Source organism: Rattus norvegicus, chromosome 10 (assembly GCF_021556685.1).
Source record: "Rattus norvegicus strain SHRSP/BbbUtx chromosome 10, alternate assembly SHRSP_T2T, whole genome shotgun sequence".
Lineage (NCBI taxonomy): Eukaryota > Metazoa > Chordata > Mammalia > Rodentia > Muridae > Rattus > Rattus norvegicus.
Genome location: NC_141543.1, coordinates 97,553,286 through 97,572,500, shown reverse-complemented (window position 1 = coordinate 97,572,500; position 19,215 = coordinate 97,553,286). Strand labels below are relative to the sequence as shown.

Below are 19,215 nucleotides of genomic sequence, written 5' to 3'. Positions count from 1 at the left end.
CCCCTCTCAACCCTCTCCCTCTCAGGCTTCAGAGAAGCAGGTGTCTGCCAGAGGGCGCCAGGGCACCCTGCCAGGGCCCGTGAGCACTCACCCCTTCTGCACCCATGGCACCTGATCACGCCCTCTGGGTTACTGTAGGGAAGATAAAAGACCAGGACACGAGTACCCTACCCCACAGAGCCCGCTAGGGAACGTGCCCTCCCTCTTTTGCCCCTCCCCCCTTTGCCTGAGGAGGCTATTTCTGTCCAGGCAGGGGCCGTGTGCAAACCCTGCTGACCCAGAGAGCAGCTAATTCCCATCTCAAATGTGTTTCTGGCAGCTGGGTGTCCCCTCCCCAGAGAGGGAAGAAAGACCAGTATATGAGTGGGAGCAGGGGCAGAAAGGTATCGTGTGTGGGGCGGTGACCCCCAAGCACATCCCTCTGAAGAGAATCTAGCACAGTCTCTAGAGATACCGTGTTAAGACAATGATGAAAAGATCTTGGAGGATGCGGATTGTGCCAGGCACGATGAAGACAGTCAAGGACAGTAGATTCTCACACATAAGCTCCCTTATTCCCTCATACCCGAGGGTAAGAACTTAGCTATGCCCTTGCTTGCCAGGCAAAAGCTATGACCAACCACCCCAGACAGATTCACCTTCATCCTGTTGTTCAAAGACTGGCGGGGGGTGAAGGTCCGCCATATTGCAAGCCTCCGGGGATACAATTCATCTGGTAGTATAAAGGAATGGTGCTTGTCTAATGATACTGGGAACCCGAGCTCTAGTCCTGGCTCTGCTGTCTGACTTAGGACAAATCACTCCACCATTTGGAGACTCACTTCTCTTATTTACAAAATGCTGGCCCAACTTCTGGGTTGGCCGTTCCTTCAGTCCCTATACTTTGCACAGCTGCCTGTTGTTGTAATAGCAGCCAATTCAAGTTCCTATTAAGTGTTCGTCTGTATTGATCTTCTAGCAATCACAGGGTGCTGGAACTATCTGCATTTCACAGGTAAGGAAACAGAGGCATAGGATGTCCGGACAGCTGAAGTGTAGAGCCAGGGGGTAGCATGGTACTAAAATTTACCCCTAGTTTCTATTGGCACCGCTAACCGCAGTATTAGATTTGTCTGATTAGAGGTCTGCTTCTACTAGGCTGTGGGCTCCCTGAGGCCACATGGCCACTGTGTAGTCATTGTTCCCTGGAAAATAAAATGGAGGGAGTGGATGGGTTGACCTGATACCTTTCAGGACCCAGTCAGCAGACACGAGGGAAGGAAATTAGAGTGGGTAGGGAGGTTGCAGGTCAGATGTCCCTCCCAGAGAAGCAGGGGACAAGCAGCAGGGGAGCAGACCCCCAGTTGAGCTCCCCTGCTCCAGGAGAACAGCCTCATTTAAGGACTAGAGAGATGGCACAGTGGTTAAGAGCAACTGGTGCTCTTATAGAGGTCCCAGCTTCAAGTCTTAGCACCAATGTTGGGTGTGAAAGAACCTGATAGCTACAACCTCCTAAAACTCCAGTTTTGGGGTCCATTTCCTCACACACGCACACACACGTCTTTCTTTTCTTTTCTTTTTTTTTTTTTTTTTTTTTTTTTACAAATTCTATTTAATTCAAGAGGGAGAAAAGTCAGTGATTAGATTAGGGTTTCCAGGCAAGTGGGTGGCACATGCCTTCGATGCCACCCTCAGGAGGCAGAGGCAGGAAGGTGCCTAGTTCAAGGACCTAATGCTATATAGTGAGCATTAGGACAACTAGGGTTACCTAAAACCTCCCTTACAAAGTGAATTTAAAAGATTAAGATTCCAAAAATGTTTTAGGTGCTTGGAGTTGAGCATTGTTCTTTTTGGACGGCCACAGAAAGAGCCTGTCATCTGGTGGACCCTGTCAGTGCTTTGAGCAGCAGGATCCTGTGACAGATATGAGCCTCAGGTTCCCTGTTTGTAAGGTGGAAATGATACTAGCAGCCCACCCTCCCGCTGGCAATCACGAGCACCTTGCTAGGTGACAATCCTTTTTTTTTAAATTTTTAAATTGTTTTTGCGACAAAGTCTCTACACAACCCTGTCTGTCCCAGAACTCGCTCTGTAGACCAGGCTGGCCTCAAACTCACAGAGATCTGCCTGGCTCCGCCTCCCGAGTGATGGGATTAAAGGTGTGCGCCACCACTGCTTGGTACCCAATACGAGGCAGTTCCACTGTTTAGTTCTGAGGACCGCGTGCTGCAGGAAGGTGGTATCCCCCAGACCGCCCCTTGCTTCCTAGGTCCTGAATCTGTTCCTGGCTCTCCTGCTGAGTTCCTTCAGTGCTGACAGCCTGGCGGCCTCGGATGAGGATGGCGAGATGAATAACCTACAGATTGCCATCGGGCGTATCAAGTGGGGCATCGGTTTTGCCAAAACCTTCCTCCTGGGGCTGTTGCGTGGCAAGATCCTGAGCCCCAAGGAAATAATACTCAGCCTCGGTGAGCCCGGGGGTGCCGGGGAAAATGCCGAGGAGAGTACTCCCGAGGATGAGAAGAAGGAGCCGCCACCGGAAGATAAGGAGCTGAAAGACAATCATATCCTGAACCACGTGGGCCTGACCGATGGCCCCCGCTCCAGCATCGAGCTGGACCACCTTAACTTCATCAACAACCCCTACCTCACCATCCACGTGCCCATTGCCTCCGAGGAGTCTGACCTGGAGATGCCCACAGAGGAGGAGACAGACGCCTTCTCGGAGCCTGAGGATATCAAGGTAAACCCGCTGAGGGTCTGGCTGCAGAGGTCAAGGGCCAGTAGGATCCAGCTTTAAAGTTTAGTTCGACTTTAGACAAGTCATAAAACCGTTCTGGCCTTTAGTTTCTCCATCTGTGGAAGGTTTTTGCCCTGTGCGCGGTGTTGGCTCACCCATAGTCCTCTGAAATGGAGACTGTTAGAGAAGGTACCATGACTGTTATAATTGGCGAGGCCAAAGCTCTACCTGGGCCCTTTCTGCCACCAGGTGGCGTTCTTGGACAAGTGCTTCTATCAGCTCGGACACTGGGAAGCCGAGAGACCTTTCTTAAATACCTGCCTGGGCTTTCTTAAATAGCCCCCTGAAGACCCTGCTAAGCCTTTGCTCCAAATATGTTCTGATCTTATCCATAACCCTGAGGCCCCCATGCTGGCTGACAATTGGCATATCCACATTTCTACATAGAGTTCCTCTGAGGCTGTTCCAATCTTCCTTGTGAAGGACAGGGTACCAGTTCCAGACCAAGGCTACTAGGACGGGAGTAAGAGAACCCAAGGAGAGTTGGGAGACACAAATAGTGGTCTCTTTCAAAGTCTGGGACTCTGTCAGGCCTGCCTCGGGTGAGCTGGTCTGAACCCCCTCACTCTTCTTGCAGCCCTAATAGGAAAAGGATCAATACGTGATTGGAAGCAAGGGACGTTACCCATGCCACCCTTCAGCCCTGGGCCTCTCAGGGCACCAGAACTTAATGAACTTTGCCCTAAAAGCTCTTGACTCCTTATCCCAGCCCCCAACACACACCAGTATGTGGTTCGTTGACTTAGCAGGGGCTTGAGTGCCTGCGTGAGGCTATAAATATCCCAGGAAACATGGCACCAACCTCGACCTCGGTATGAGGAACTCAGTGGGGGTGGGGCTAGCTAGTGGTAGGTCCAAGGCTCTGGGAAGGCAAGATATCTGAGGAGCAGCAAGCAGAGCTTAAAGAGCAATTATGGGTGTTGACGTGCAAGGGTGAGGCCTGCAGTCCGGTGTATACCCTGATTGACTAAGTGCTCTGTGCCTCGGTTTCCCTCCTGTCAACTGGTAGCAAGACCCACTCACTTGTAGCTTTCTGACTAGTGCCCTGGTTTAGTTACATGTGCAGGAGAGCCCACACACACACACACACACACACACACACACACACCCATATGCACATGTGGAAGGGGCCACCCGATTCATCTTTCTCTGCAGAGATTTCACTGTGAAGGATGAACTATGGAGGCCAGCCTGAGTTTCTGGCCTGGGACAGCATTGGGAGGTGGGAGGAAGCCTGGCCAGGCCGGAGCACCAGCCCCCACACCCTGCCCCCACCGTGATCAGATTCCCTTGGCGCCACACCGGAGCCTTGGCTGGGGAAAATTTTCCATCCTTTCTGAATCTCTCAGCCAAATAGACCCTGGGGGTGAGAAAGCTTGGACTCTGGGGGCACCATGTGCCTGAGCTCTGTAGCTGTGTGGCCACCCAGATCAATCTTGGCTGCACCGACCCCTTCATATATCCCTATACCTCCTAGGACCCCGCTGGGCTGAGCCAATCCTCAGCCCATCTCCTGTCCTCTATACCTTCCTCCCCAGACCTCCTCACGTCTTGTCTGTGTTTTCTCGATGCTAAGTGCCATGGAGGGCAGAGCTGAGGGCATTTTTGTCACTAGGGTGCTTTTGCCAGGGCACAGTGGTGGTTTTGTAAGGGCTGAATGAATGAATGAACGAATGAATGAATTAATTAATTAATGAGCGAATGAAGGAGTAGATCCTGCTCTGCTCTCTTCTTTCTCTCTGGTCTCCCATACTACCCCACCTATTGGGAGAGTGGGACCCAGGAGTCACCTGCCCTGTGGTTCCCACAGAAGCCCCTACAGCCCCTCTACGACGGGAACTCCTCCGTCTGCAGCACAGCTGACTACAAGCCCCCTGAAGAGGACCCCGAGGAGCAGGCTGAGGAGAACCCCGAGGGGGAGCAGCCTGAGGAATGCTTCACGGAAGGTGAGATCACACCTACAGACCAGCCCCACACCCAGGTCAGAGGCCAGCAACAGAAACAGTTCTGCTCACTTTGACGGGGGAACCCACACCTGAACCAGAGAGTCATTTGCCAAAGAGCCTAAGCTTGTCGAGATGGTGGCCCGTGGGAATAGCTGACATCCCGAGCTTGCTTGGGAAGCACTTTTTCTCAGTCTCAACAGCAGTGACATACGGGCTGTGGAGAGCCCCTGAGCTCCTGTGTGAACTAGATGCAGCCACTTGTGGGGAGGAGGTGGGGCCCCAGTCTTGGGTAGCATGGCAGAGGGTGGGGAGGTGCGTTCTGACACAGCCAAAGGCCAGTGACATGTACCACCCTGCCTCCCAGCCTGTGTGAAGCGCTGCCCCTGCCTCTATGTGGACATCTCCCAGGGCCGTGGGAAAATGTGGTGGACACTGCGCAGGGCCTGTTTCAAGATTGTTGAGCACAACTGGTTTGAGACCTTCATTGTCTTCATGATCTTGCTCAGCAGTGGAGCCCTGGTAGGCACCCTCCCCCAGGGGACAGGGCGGGAGCAGGAGTAGGTGCCTTGCTCCCTAAGGCTTCCATACCAAGGATGGAGACAGACCGGACATGTCCAAACCCAGGGGATCTGAAGGGGAGGGGACGCATCTGTGTGTGTGTGTGCGTGTGTGTGTGTCTCTGTCTCTGTGTGTGTGTGTCTGTCTGTCTCTGTCTCTGTCTCTGTGTGTGTCTGTCTGTCTCTGTCTCTGTCTCTGTGTGTGTCTGTCTGCCTGTCTCTCTGTGTGTGTGTCTGTCTGTCTGCCTGTGTGTGTGTGTGTGTGTGTGTGGTGTGTGTGTCTGTCTGTCTGTCTCTGTCTCTGTGTGTGTGTGTCTGTCTGTCTGTGTGTGTGTGTGTGCGTGTGTGTGCGCGCGTGCGTGTGTGTGCGCGCGTGCGTGTGTGTGTGTGTGGTGTGTGTGTCTGTGTGTGTGTGTGTGCGTGTGTGTGTGTCTGTCTGCCTGTCTCTGTCTCTGTGTGTGTCTGTGTGTGTGTGTGTGTGTCTGTCTGTCTGTCTCTGTCTCTGTCTCTGTGTGTGTGTCTGTCTGCCTGTCTCTGTCTCTGTGTGTGTGTGTGTCTGTCTGTCTGTGTGTGTGCGTGTGTGCGTGTGTGCGTGTGTGCGCGCGTGTGTGTGTGTGGTGTGTGTGTGTGCGCGCGTGTGTGTGTCTGTCTGTCTCTGTCTCTGTCTCTGTGTGTGTGTGTCTGTCTGCCTGTCTCTGTCTCTGTGTGTGTGTGTCTGTCTGTCTGTGTGTGTGTGTTTGCGTGTGTGTGCGCGCGCGCGCGCGTGTGTGTGTGTGTGTGTGTGGTGTGTGTGTGTCTGTCTGCATGTCTCTGTCTCTGTGTGTGTCTGTCTGTCTGTGTGCGTGTGTGTGTGTGTGTGTGTGCGTGTGTGTGTGTGTGCGCACGCACGCATGAGAGTGTGTTGTGGATGGTAGGCGTCTTTCTCAATTGTTCTCCATCTTTTGCATTGAGACAGGGTTTCTCACTGAACCTGGAGCTTGCTGTTTGGGTTGTTTTTTTTTTTTTTTTTTTTTTTTTTTTTTTTTTTTTTTTTTTGGTTCTTTTTTTTTCGGAGCTGGGGATCGAACCCAGGGCCTTGCGCTTCCTAGGTAAGCGCTCTACCACTGAGCTAAATCCCCAGCCCCACTGTTTGGGTTGTTTGAGGGGATTTCCTGTCTCTGTCTACTGTAAGCCTGGCATTGCAGGCAGGCCGCTGCTGCCACCTGGCTTTGACATAGGTTCTGGGAGCCCAAACTTCCAGCTCTCGCATTTGCAGGACAGATAAGGCACCTCCCCAGCCCAGCATTCATTTTCTTAAAGTAAAAGACGGGGCCCTTTGTTTCGTGGACCCTGTCCCCTCAGCCAACGGGAGGTGGGTGGGAATTTGAAGTTAAGGGTGGACAGGACTGAAGACACATTATATTGTCGACCCCCGGAAGATAGTCGAGAACGAAGACTCCTTCCCTACCAGGAGTCTCGCCCCTCCTGGTGATGGGGATGGAGATGGAAGATACGCAGAGGCCCTACAACCTACGACCCCTGAAAGACCCCTGGGAACCAGCCACAGCAGGCAGGATGGGGAGCAGCGCTTGCTGCCCCATCTGCCGAGCCCCTGGCCATCGTGGTTTGTGCTGGTGTCCCCAGGCCTTCGAAGACATCTACATTGAACAGCGACGAGTCATCCGCACCATCCTGGAATACGCCGACAAGGTCTTCACCTACATCTTCATCCTGGAGATGTTGCTAAAGTGGGTCGCCTACGGCTTCAAGGTGTATTTCACCAATGCCTGGTGCTGGCTCGACTTCCTCATCGTGGACGTGAGTCCCCCGGGTCCGGCCACGGAGCCGGGACGTCATGGCCTTTAGAGAACCCAGGCTCTGGGGGGTTTGGGGGAGCCTATCTGAATCTATCCATCAGACCATCCAGGTCAGCACTGCTCCCTGTAGACCAGCCTCTTCTTTCCCAAGCATGACAGTTCAGGCCTGGGGTCTTATGATCCCTGTCAGTGCAAGATTCTTATAGGCTCTTTGATAGACACATGGAAGCATGGGAGATGGGTACCGTCCTTCTCATTTATGGTTGTAGGTGACATCATTGAGGTGAGCCCTGGCTCTAAGGGTGCCAGAGGCCACAAGCCTTCTCTTCCCAACAGACAAGATTATCTATCAGGGATGGGGTCTACAGGAGACACAGAAACTGGGACACCCTTCTCATATGTAGAAAAAAGTCAGGGACCCTCCACCTCCTGAACGCACACTTCTTCCAGGTCTCCATCATCAGCCTGGTGGCAAACTGGCTGGGCTACTCTGAGCTGGGGCCCATCAAATCCCTGCGCACACTCCGGGCCCTGCGACCTCTGAGGGCACTGTCTCGATTTGAGGGTATGAGGGTGAGTACTAGAGAGGAGGATGTTAAGGAAGGCTCGGGATATGGGAACAGCCACCCACAGGCAGGGTTACAAGGTGCATGAAAATACTTCAGCCAACCAAGGGCAGAGGGATCAAAGTGTTGATGCCTGGAGTTTAGGGGCTGTGACCCATCTCCAGGTAGCCCCATTCCTACGCCAGGTTCTAGTAGACTCTAAACTTAACTCTGCCACCACTGGAGGGCGGCAGAGGCTGCTGCGGTGGCCTGAAGGCTTGATTTGAGGCAAGATGAGGAAGATCTACCTGTGGGTTTATGGAGGTCCCCAACACAGTCTGAGGGCCCCAGTGTCCTGTAACGTGGGCAAGTGATTAAGTATTTCTGCTTCATCCCTGAGCCTCCCCCTCTTGAGTATGAAACCAAGTCCTTGGGTTCAGGGGTGCTTTAGAAAAGATCCCCAAAGGCCAGGGAGAGCGGAAGTGACAGGTAAACACAAGGCAAGACCAGTGGGACTTCCCCTGCTGACTGGAGACCTGCTGGAAATAAGACTCATTGCACAGCAGCGGCCCAGACCAAGCACCCTGCCTTCCCCAGTTCATGTAAGATGCTGGTCTAAGGCTAGGCCTCCAATCCTGGTGCTGGGACCCCTGCCCACTCAGAGAAATAACCAGTCATGGCCGACTGATTTGAAGAAACACAACACCCTCTCCCACCCCCGCTCCTGCCACCAACTCTGTCTAGAGGTCATGACATAGCTCTTACTTAAAAGGAAACTAGTCAGGCTAGGGTAGGCTCGATTGGTCGAGTGCTTACCTGGCATGCAGTAAACTCAGAACAATCCTGTGACCCATACATGAGGTGTGGTAGCACACCCCCTAACCCCAGAGCTCAGGAGGTAATGGCAAAAGCTGGAGGTCTCCTTCAGCTACACGGCAAGTTCAAGTCCGGCCTAGGATACACGAGACTCTGCCTCAAAGATCTAAAGAAGGGTGGTGACGGCAGTGGGGACAGTTCTCAGATCCAGCCAAGACTAAAGCAGTGTGGTAGGCATATACAGCTGGCGCCGTTGAGGGCCAGGGATCTGGCCCTGAATCCTTTAGCTTCACAGAACTAGGTGGCTTCTTTTTATGCCATTTCTGTGTCTCTCACTGAAGCAGTGAGCCAAGCCGGATCACGTGGGCTGAGTTTCCTATGGGAGCTAAGAAAGCAGTGTTTGTCTTCTGCTTGGTGACTCATGACCTGGCTGCTTCCAGAGAAACCCGTGGTATCTTTACTCTGCCTTGATGGCTCCAGCCAAGCAGGGAGCCTTTCTAGAAGACCAGCGTGGTAGCTCCTAGTCCTACCCTTTAACCTACACACAGAAAACCCCTCAGACTCCTCTCCTACCAGGGCTGCCTAACCCTGACCCTTCCTGAGTGGCAGTGCTTAGCTTAGTGCCTGCATGGTCCCCTAGCCGAGAGTCCTTGGTCAGATGCCTGAGTGTGGCTCTAGCGATGACCCCAACCCCCACCCTAGGTGGTGGTGAACGCCCTCCTGGGAGCTATCCCCTCCATCATGAACGTCCTCCTCGTCTGCCTCATCTTCTGGCTCATCTTCAGCATCATGGGGGTCAACTTGTTTGCTGGAAAGTTCTACTACTGCGTCAACACCACCACCTCTGAGAGATTCGACATCTCGGTGGTCAACAACAAGTCCGAGTGTGAGAGCCTCATGTATACAGGCCAGGTCCGCTGGATGAATGTCAAGGTCAACTACGACAACGTGGGTCTGGGCTATCTCTCCCTCCTTCAGGTGGTGAGTGGCATTCACTGAGCAGAAGTCCTGGTTGTTTTCTCATCATATCAGAACCCCACTGTTGCTTGTTAGGGATGGGAACCCAGTTTGCGATGCCCTGGGACCTGGAGGTAGTGTTTCTCGCTATCAGGGTGGCAGGTAGTCTCTCGGGGGGCGGGGCTTGATCAGGGAAGGGAGGGACACATGAATGGTGACTTGTGGTGGAGCCCCTCCCCTCATGCCCTGCCACGATCTCTCAGGCCACATTCAAGGGTTGGATGGATATCATGTATGCAGCTGTGGACTCCCGGGAGGTGAGTTGGGTCAACGAGTTGGTAAGTTGGAGAAGGGGCAGCAAGAGTGGTCCGTCCATTCCGCCACCCCCATTCCCACCCTGACACCTCCACCCCACCACACTGTCTTCCTGGAAGCCCAGCAGCCTGGGGAGGAGGGGAATCCTGCTCGCAGTACGTTGGGGAATGAAGAGAAACTCCATGTGGGTACCTCACCCTGCAGAAAGAGGAGCAGCCAGACTATGAGGTGAACCTCTACATGTACCTCTACTTCGTCATCTTCATCATCTTCGGCTCCTTCTTCACCCTCAACCTCTTCATCGGTGTCATCATCGACAACTTCAACCAACAGAAGAAGAAGATGAGTATCCAGCCCACCCCAGAGGCTCCCCTCCCCCATCCACCTACTCCCTCCTAGGCATGAGCTGCCTGAGCAGCCTCGAGCAGTCACTGACCTAGACGCTGGGGCAGCAAGCATGGATCTAAATCCCACTAGGGACTGAGCAGGGCCTCGAGCCCCGTGAGCCTCGTTTTTCTAATCTATAAAATAAGGTTGATGTAGAGACAGACATGGTGACACACACCTGGAATTTTATTCACTAACAGATCTGAGGGAGTAAGTTCATAAGTTGCAGGCCAGCCTGAGCTACATAGTGTATTTGAGGCCAGCCTTGGCTATAGAGAGAGACCCTATCTCAATAACAATAAATAAAACAGCTATAGACTAAGGACTAACTCATTAGTGAAACATTGGTAGAGCTTAGCCTGAAACTGGGAAATTGGCCTGAAACCCTCTTTGTCTGCCTCTCTCTCTCTCTCTCTCTCTCTCTCTCTCTCTCTCTCTCTCTCTCTCTCTCTGTTGCTGGGTTGTTTGGTTTTTTAAGACAGGGTTTCTCTGTGTATCCCTGGCTGTCCTAGAACTCACTCTGTAGACCAGGCTGGCCTCAAACCTACCTCTGTCTCCCAAGTGCTGGGATTAAAGGTATTGCCACCACCACTGCCTGGCTCACACACACCCACTTCTGTAGACCCAGTTTCTCCCTTCCTCACCGCTTTATCTCTTGTCTCTCCAGAGCCTTGGCCTTCCCAGTCAGACACTTCTTAAAGGGGAAAGCCACCCTCAAGGTGGTATTTGAAGTAGGGGTCCGGGAAGCAGGGAAAGGGACCTATCTCAGTCTTACTGTCTCTGTCCTACTATACTTTGGAGGGAAAGACATCTTCATGACAGAGGAACAGAAGAAATACTACAACGCGATGAAGAAGCTTGGCTCCAAGAAGCCCCAGAAGCCAATTCCCCGGCCTCAGGTACCAGGTTCTGGGCCCTCCTCCTGTAACCTCTAACAGGCTGCTGCCTAAGAGGACAGCAGGAATCCATGCAGCCTGCATTCTGCCTTTGGGGACTCAACCTCACAAAGGCTCCGCTCCCAAGCACAAGTGTCTCTTGGCTCCTTACAGCTCATCTAGCACCACAAAGCTTCCCAGTATCGACCCACTTTCTCAAGTGGGACCTCTGGCCTGTGAGACAGGAACAGGTTGTGGAGGGCCACACACCCAGCAAGCAATGACTTGGGAAGAATGGATGGAGAGGGAGAGAACTGGGGAACTTCATAGTGATGAAGGGTCCCAGAGTGGAGACTGATGAATATAGAGCGCGCGCACACACACACACACACACACACACACACACACACTCACACACACTCGCATACTCACACACACTCTCACACACATATACACACTCATACACAGACTCACACACACTCTCACACACTCACACTCACACACACTCACATACACTCACACTCACATACACTCACATGCACTCACGCACACACACATACACACACTCACATACATACACACACTCACACATACACACACACTCATGCACATACACACTCACATATATACACACACTCACATACACACATACACACACTCATGCACATACACACTCACATACATACACACTCACATACACACATACACACACACTCATGCACATACACACTCACATACATACACAGACTCACACACTTACACTCTCTCACACACACTCACACACTTACACTCTCTCACACACACTCACACACTCACACACTCACACACACTCTCACACACATATACACACTCATACACAGACTCACACACTTACACTCTCACACACACTCACACACTCACACACACTCACATACACTCACACTCACATACACTCACACTCACATACACTCACACTCACATGCACTCACGCACACACACATACACACACTCACATACACACACACACTCACATACACACATACACACACTCATGCACATACACACTCACATACATACACACACACTCAGCACACATAACACACACTCATGCACATACACACATTCACACACTCACACTCACATACACACACACTCAGAGAGAGAGAGAGAGAGAGAGAGAGAGAGAGAGAGAGAGAGAGAGAGGAGAGAATGATGTTCTAGAGCCTTCCCTCCTGTGGCATTCTTCACCAGTATCCTTTACCCCTTCTCCCCATTCTCCCCTCCTCCCCATGCTATTTTCGTGCCATCCTGTGCCACCCATGTATACCCATCCTGTCTGGGTCCTGATCATCTCCCCAACCCCATGCCCCACCTGTGCATGTTCCGTGTCACTGCAGAACAAGATCCAGGGCATGGTGTACGACTTCGTGACGAAGCAGGTGTTTGACATCTCCATCATGATCCTCATCTGCCTCAACATGGTTACTATGATGGTGGAGACAGATGACCAGAGCCAGCTCAAGGTGGACATCCTGTACAACATCAACATGGTCTTCATTATCATCTTCACAGGGGAGTGTGTGCTGAAGATGTTTGCCCTACGCCATTACTACTTCACCATTGGCTGGAACATCTTTGACTTTGTGGTTGTCATCTTGTCCATCGTGGGTGAGCTGGCAGGGCTGCACTAAGATGAGCTATTCAAGGAAACCCTTCCTCCTGCATGCAGACCTGCTATGGCCCCGAAAAACCCACACGCCTTATACAAACACACCTTTAATGCACAAAGACACTGCTCACAGGCCTCTGATCACCCCAAGAAACACTGGCCGGATCAGCACATGTGTACTTGGGTGGCCGCACGCTGAATCAAAAGCACAAGATGGGGCTGGAGTGGTAGCTCAGTGGGTAACGCGCTTGCGGCAGAGGCATGAGGGTCTGAGTACATGGTAGCACATGCTTGTTGGGACCCTGGGTGTGTGTGTGTGGGGGGGGTGTGGTCACTGACCAGACAGCCTAGCCTAATCATTGGACCCCAGGGCCAGTAAGAGACCCTGTTTCAAAAATCAAGGTGGATGGCATTGAGAAATGACACATTAGGTTTTCCTCTGGCCTATGTTCACACACACATGCACACACACACACAATGTATTATGTATTATATACATAATAATGTGTATAAGAATGTACATGCGGGGTTGGGGATTTAGCTCAGTGGTAGAGCGCTTGCCTAGGAAGCGCAAGGCCCTGGGTTCGGTCCCCAGCTCCCAGCTCCAAAAAAAAGAACCAAAAAAAAAAAAAAAAAGAATGTACATGCATGCATGTACACATGTATGAACACATATGTACAGATAAGTATATAATACATGAAAAAACACACTAATGTGTACAAGTAAGAATGTGCATACAAGCATGGACACACACATGAACACATATGTACAGATAAGTATATAATACACGTAAACACACGCACACGCACACGCGCTCGCATGCACACACACACACACACACACACAAATGAGAAAAGGGATCCAGAATCTTTATACACCGAGAGGAGAACAGATCTGTCTACAACCATGGCAGTAAGTAGCTACTGCCCATTGAGTGTTTACTGTAGGCCAGGCATTTGCTATGTACTTAACAGGCTCAGCTCTGTTCTTTCACAGAGGGGCCATCTCAGTCCCATCTTTCAGATGAGAACAAGTCACACAGCTACCCTCTCTTCCCTTGTCTCTCACCTGTGGTATCTAAAAGCAGATTTCAGGATGAACCCTCGTCAGTTTTAGTATATCCCACCTCCAACCATCAGGGCACAGTAATCCCCTGCATCCCCAAGAGCTCTAGGGACCATGCTCAGGGGACCCCAGTCCTCCCTGCTCCCAGTTCCCTGACGGAGCCTGTTTCTCTCTGCAGGCCTTGCGCTCTCTGACTTGATACAGAAATACTTTGTGTCACCCACGCTGTTCCGTGTGATCCGCTTGGCTCGGATCGGGCGTGTCCTGCGTCTGATCCGCGGGGCCAAGGGCATCCGGACGCTGCTGTTCGCCCTGATGATGTCCCTGCCCGCCCTCTTCAACATCGGCCTCCTTCTCTTTCTGGTCATGTTCATCTACTCGATCTTCGGCATGTCTAACTTCGCCTACGTCAAGAAAGAGTCAGGCATCGACGACATGTTTAACTTTGAGACCTTTGGCAACAGTATCATCTGCCTCTTCGAGATCACCACGTCAGCCGGCTGGGACGGGCTTCTGAACCCCATCCTCAACAGTGGGCCCCCAGACTGTGACCCGACGTTGGAGAACCCGGGTACCAATGTCAGGGGGGACTGCGGCAACCCTTCCATCGGCATCTGTTTCTTCTGCAGCTACATCATCATCTCCTTCCTCATCGTGGTCAACATGTACATTGCTATCATCCTGGAGAATTTCAACGTGGCCACCGAAGAGAGCAGCGAGCCCCTCAGTGAGGATGACTTCGAGATGTTCTATGAGACCTGGGAGAAGTTCGACCCGGACGCCACTCAGTTCATCGACTACAGCCGCCTCTCGGACTTTGTGGACACCCTGCAGGAGCCGCTGAAAATCGCCAAACCCAATAAGATCAAGCTTATCACGTTAGACCTGCCCATGGTGCCCGGCGACAAGATCCACTGCTTGGACATCCTCTTTGCCCTGACCAAAGAGGTACTGGGTGACTCTGGGGAGATGGACGCCCTCAAGCAGACCATGGAGGAGAAGTTTATGGCAGCTAACCCTTCCAAGGTCTCCTATGAGCCCATCACCACCACCCTCAAGAGGAAGCAGGAGGAGGTGTGTGCTATCAAAATCCAGAGGGCCTACCGCCGCCACCTGCTGCAGCGCTCCGTGAAGCAGGCCTCTTACATGTACCGTCACAGCCAGGACGGCAATGGCGACGGGGCCCCCGAGAAGGAGGGATTGCTTGCCAACACCATGAACAAGATGTATGGCCATGAGAAAGAGGGTGATGGTGTGCAGAGCCAGGGGGAGGAAGAGAAGGCCTCTACAGAGGATGCTGGACCCACCGTGGAGCCCAAACCCACCAGCAGCTCAGATACTGCCCTGACTCCTTCTCCTCCACCACTACCCCCCTCATCATCACCGCCACAAGGGCAGACAGTTCGCCCAGGGGTCAAAGAGTCTCTTGTCTAGATGGCAGCGTCAAGGCTGCACGCAGAGTTGGAGGGGAAGGGCTTTGAGATGGGGGCTATACAGGACTTGACACCTGGGCTGAGGGGTATGGAAATTGTGCTCAGGGTTCAGGTGGGTCGGAAGCCCCTGCTGCCTGATTTCATCTTTACGATGCTCTGACATTCTGTTGGCCAGGGGAGGCCAGGACATCTGAATGCTGTTTCCTTCTTGGGGGAGAGCCAGCATACCTTGGAGGGGTTGGCCACCTTCCTGTCACTACTTTAAGGGCCCAGGACCCCAGCTCTAGCCAAGACAAAGACGAATCTTAACCCCCAAACCTACACCTGACCCCCAGAGCTTAGCTATCCCTCTCGCCCCCATAATTCTAGGGTGCAGCTTCCCCCTGACAGCTCAGGAATGCCCTGTAAAAGGGGAAATGGTTCTGGTACAGAACCAATTGGCCGCTGGATCCGGATGTATCAGGCTGGAAACATGACTTCTGAAACCTTTCACCCAGTCAGATCCAGGCCGGTGGGCAGCTCCCCTGGCTGGCCCCTGGGGGAAGAACTAAGGAAGGATTGCCCTGAGAAATTACCTTTCTCTAGATTGCGTGGATGGGTCAAACAGGCTGGGTCCTGCCAGCTGCATTCATGCCCTTGAGCCTGAGCGCCCACATCTGCCTGGGGTCAGGTTGGAAGCTCTCTATCAAGAATCTGCCCGTTCCCGCCTCCCTGCCTTCTTTCTTTGAATACCAGGGCTCCTGGGAGCCCCATCAAACACGAAAGACTGCCTTCCTCCTGTCTAATCTCTGCCCCCCCCCCTTCCCTGCCCCTTCCCTGCTTCCTCAAGTGACTCTGAGAATGCTAGAACTCAGCACACGGGAGATGAGTTGATACTGGGGCATGCAGTGAGAAGGCTCACCAGGCTTGGCTTTGGTCTTCTCATTGCCTGAAAGCAAGTTTTCCCCTGAGACAGGGTTTCTTTTCTCCGTGTAGCCCTGGCTGCCTGGAATTCATTCTGTAGATCGGGTTAGCCTCAAACTCAGGTATCTGCCTGACTCTGCCTCCTGCGTGCTGAAATTAAAAACCCACACCACCACTGCCAAGAGGAAAGCCTCTTTGCTTAGCTCTGCTCACCAGGACCTGACTACACCACACTCAGAGAACAGAGACCAGGCTTGGAAGGGGGAATGAGGGTCCTGCTCAGAGGTCTCTGGATTCAGTAGTCCCTTGTGTGTGTGCCTGCACATCTGTGCTTGTGAGCCCGAGGTCATGAGTTTGCGCACGACTGTTATAATGTATTACGAACCCCTGTGTCTGCAGATACACATGTGTCTGTGAATGTTTGTGCTTGTGTGTGTGTGAAGAGAGAGAGAGAGAGAGAGAGAGAAAGAGAGAGAGAGAGAGAGAGAGAACATTTTGTCTTCTCCACACGTTTGTTCCTCTAAGCATCCCTAAATGTGGAAGAGTTCATTTTGCTATGCAGGAGTATATAAGGAGGAACACATAACTAAGCTTTGCAAAGTCTCCTCTTGGCCCAAATTCCTTTTCTTTTTCTTCTTGTTTCTTTCTTTTTTTTTTTTTTTTTTTTTTTGGTTCTTTTTTTCGGAGCTGGGGACCGAACCCAGGGCCTTGCGCTTCCTAGGCAAGCGCTCTACCACTGAGCTAAATCCCCAGCCCTTCTTCTTGTTTCTTATAAACCAATTGCGTAAAACTCAGGAAGCGGCAAAACGTTCAAAAGAAGATGTGTGTGCACGTGTAATCGCATGTGCAGGCACCACGGGTCTTCTTACTTGCCTTGTTCCCTCGGCCCTCCCTGCCTCACCTGGATGTCCCTCTGGCTCCCCCTTCTGAGCTGCTGTCTCTCCCTTTCTCTGTTTCTTGTCCTCACACCCATGTCCTCATCCCCTCTATTTCTCCTTCCCATGTCTCTTGTGTCAAGGAGTTGAGTCCTCCTCCCTGTGGCGACCTCCCCCTCAGAAGGTCCCTGTAGTGGGAGTCAGTAGTCCCTTGCCCAGAACCCAGTTCCTACGCCTTTCCTCTACATGGATCAAGCCTGGCTTGGCCCTCACAGCCTCAGGAATCTATAAAGAGTAAAGAGTCACTGTGGAGGAAGATCTGTGAGCAGAGCCTGCTGTCGCTGCCTGTGGACCCCCACTCTGCTGAGTGAGCCCAGCTCCCACCTTGTCTAGGTGGGAACCAGCCTGAATCCAGGCTGTCGGAATAGCTTCTTTGTACAGTTCTTATAATAAACCCTCACCTGATGCCTCTGGGATGTGGTCTCCTTCAAACCTCCGTGTGGGTGAGGGCTGAGGGAGGCTAGAAGAAGGGTGGGTGAGCCAGCAATGGCAACCAACAGGGATGGTGAGTTTGAGGAAGTCAGGGCAGGACAGGAACTCTGGGGTTGAAAGCTGAGTTCCCCCTCCCTCCTTCAGCAGCCCTTTCTCCCGGCAACCAAGATCTGCAGGCCCAGGATACCCAGGCAAGAGTGGGAGAGTGTGAGTCCTTCCTTCCCGTTCACTCTTCCTGACCGCTTCCGTCCTGCAGTCCCTTGACTGCTTCCCATACACCTAAGCACCTGTCCCTCTCCTGTCTTCCTCATCTTGTTTTGGTGATGTCTTTCTGGAAAGGGGAAGAGAGAAGTTGCCAGATGTTGGGGTATGAGGCTAGGACAACCCAGGGCAGAAGCGGGGGTGGGTTACGAAGGCCTCCTGTTCTGGGAAGGAACGGGCGGCGGGCGTCACAACCCCAGGACAAGGCTTAATGATGCGGTCACTAGCAAGGGAACAACATGGCCCCAACTGTGACAAATAGCCCTGCAGGGGTGGTCCCCGCTGCCCCCTTCCCTAGCATGAATGGGAATGAAGCTTAAAGGGTACATCAACATCCCTCCCACAGAGATGTTGATGCCAACCATCCCCTGTCAACCCCTTGTGCCCTCCCTTACACCTGAGCCTTAGAACTTACCTCCAGAGCAAGCCCTGCCCCCACACAGCCTGGGTGGCACATGTATGAGCCCTGAAAACGTTGCTATTAACATTTCAACCTTGAGGTTCCTGAACCCTATAGGCAACCAAGACTTCCATCACTAAAGCCTCAGAAGGGTCCAGTCTTTTGAGAGGAGGGGGACCCTGGACTTTGTCTTCCTGCCAGGGAAGGGCCTAGGATCTCTGTCCTGCCCTTAGGTGACACTTACTGCTCAATATCTGACACCTTTTCAGAGAATTTTTTTTTTTTTTACATTGTGAACATCTGGAAAGAATCAAAAACATCTGGGACTGCCCAGAATGAATTGCTTCTCAGATACAGATTTAACCCTCCGATCCCCAATTTCCATAGCCCAGGACCTAGGCCTACTGTAACCCCTCAGAAGCTGACCTTTACGCTGTCAAGTGAGGTACAGTCTCGGGTCAGAGGTAGGAGTGTCTGACCCCCACCACACCTTCCAACCCTGTGAAGGAAGAAGGGTGCTGCCAGTCTTCAGATTTGGGCCACTCTGCCATCCACACAGACTACCTATGGGACATGGGGACAGTGAGTGTCAACAGAGGCTACTGAAGACTTAATATCTATCTGTCTTTCCTGGGGATCAGAAGGCAAGACAGAAAAAGAAGCTGCTAAGAGGTGACATAAGACTCCGAGGGGGTTAGGCTGCAGGATAGGATCTGGCTGTCACATGTAGCTGCTAGGTCACACCCTGAACAAGGATATCACCGAAGGGTTTTTGTTTTGTTTTTTTGTTTTTTTTTTTTTTCTTTTTTCTTTTTTTCGGAGCTGGGGACCAAACCCAGGGCCTTGTGCTTGCTAGGCAAGCGCTCTACCACTGAGCTAAATCCCCAACCCCTCACCCAAGGTTTTAAGAGTTGCACTAAAATAAAATAAAATAAAAATTAAATTAAAATAAAAAAAAGAGAGAGTTGCACAGACTCTGGGGCAAAGACACAAAGCTACGCTCAGATGAACCCCCAAATACTCTGGTTCCTCCTGTGGTCCTGCCAGCTGTCAAGGTAGGACCAAAGTGCCTTCACTGCAGAATCAGAGGGCTCTCCCATCTCAGCCCCCATTCCTCTCTTCGCTCAGGACCCCTAGAGCTACATACAGCACTTCAGTGACCTC

The 19,215-nt window shown here is 52.2% G+C and overlaps 1 protein-coding gene across 2 annotated transcripts in view; it reads left to right on the top strand.

The window, feature by feature from the left end:
- The window catches only part of Scn4a (sodium voltage-gated channel alpha subunit 4), a 51,023-nt gene extending 33,654 nt beyond the window's left edge, over positions 1 to 17,369 (top strand). The window contains exons 15-25 of one of the 2 annotated variants that reach the window (XM_087570018.1): positions 2,249 to 2,722; positions 4,590 to 4,725; positions 5,090 to 5,244; positions 6,906 to 7,079; positions 7,529 to 7,651; positions 9,142 to 9,420; positions 9,660 to 9,713; positions 9,916 to 10,057; positions 10,900 to 10,997; positions 12,350 to 12,620; positions 13,866 to 17,369. In XM_087570018.1, coding sequence (XP_087426144.1) covers positions 2,249 to 2,722; positions 4,590 to 4,725; positions 5,090 to 5,244; positions 6,906 to 7,079; positions 7,529 to 7,651; positions 9,142 to 9,420; positions 9,660 to 9,713; positions 9,916 to 10,057; positions 10,900 to 10,997; positions 12,350 to 12,620; positions 13,866 to 15,121 — 3,162 coding nt within the window. In that variant the 3' untranslated portion in view covers positions 15,122 to 17,369. 2 annotated transcript variants of the gene reach the window in all.
- The last annotated feature ends 1,846 nt before the right edge of the window (positions 17,370 to 19,215 follow it).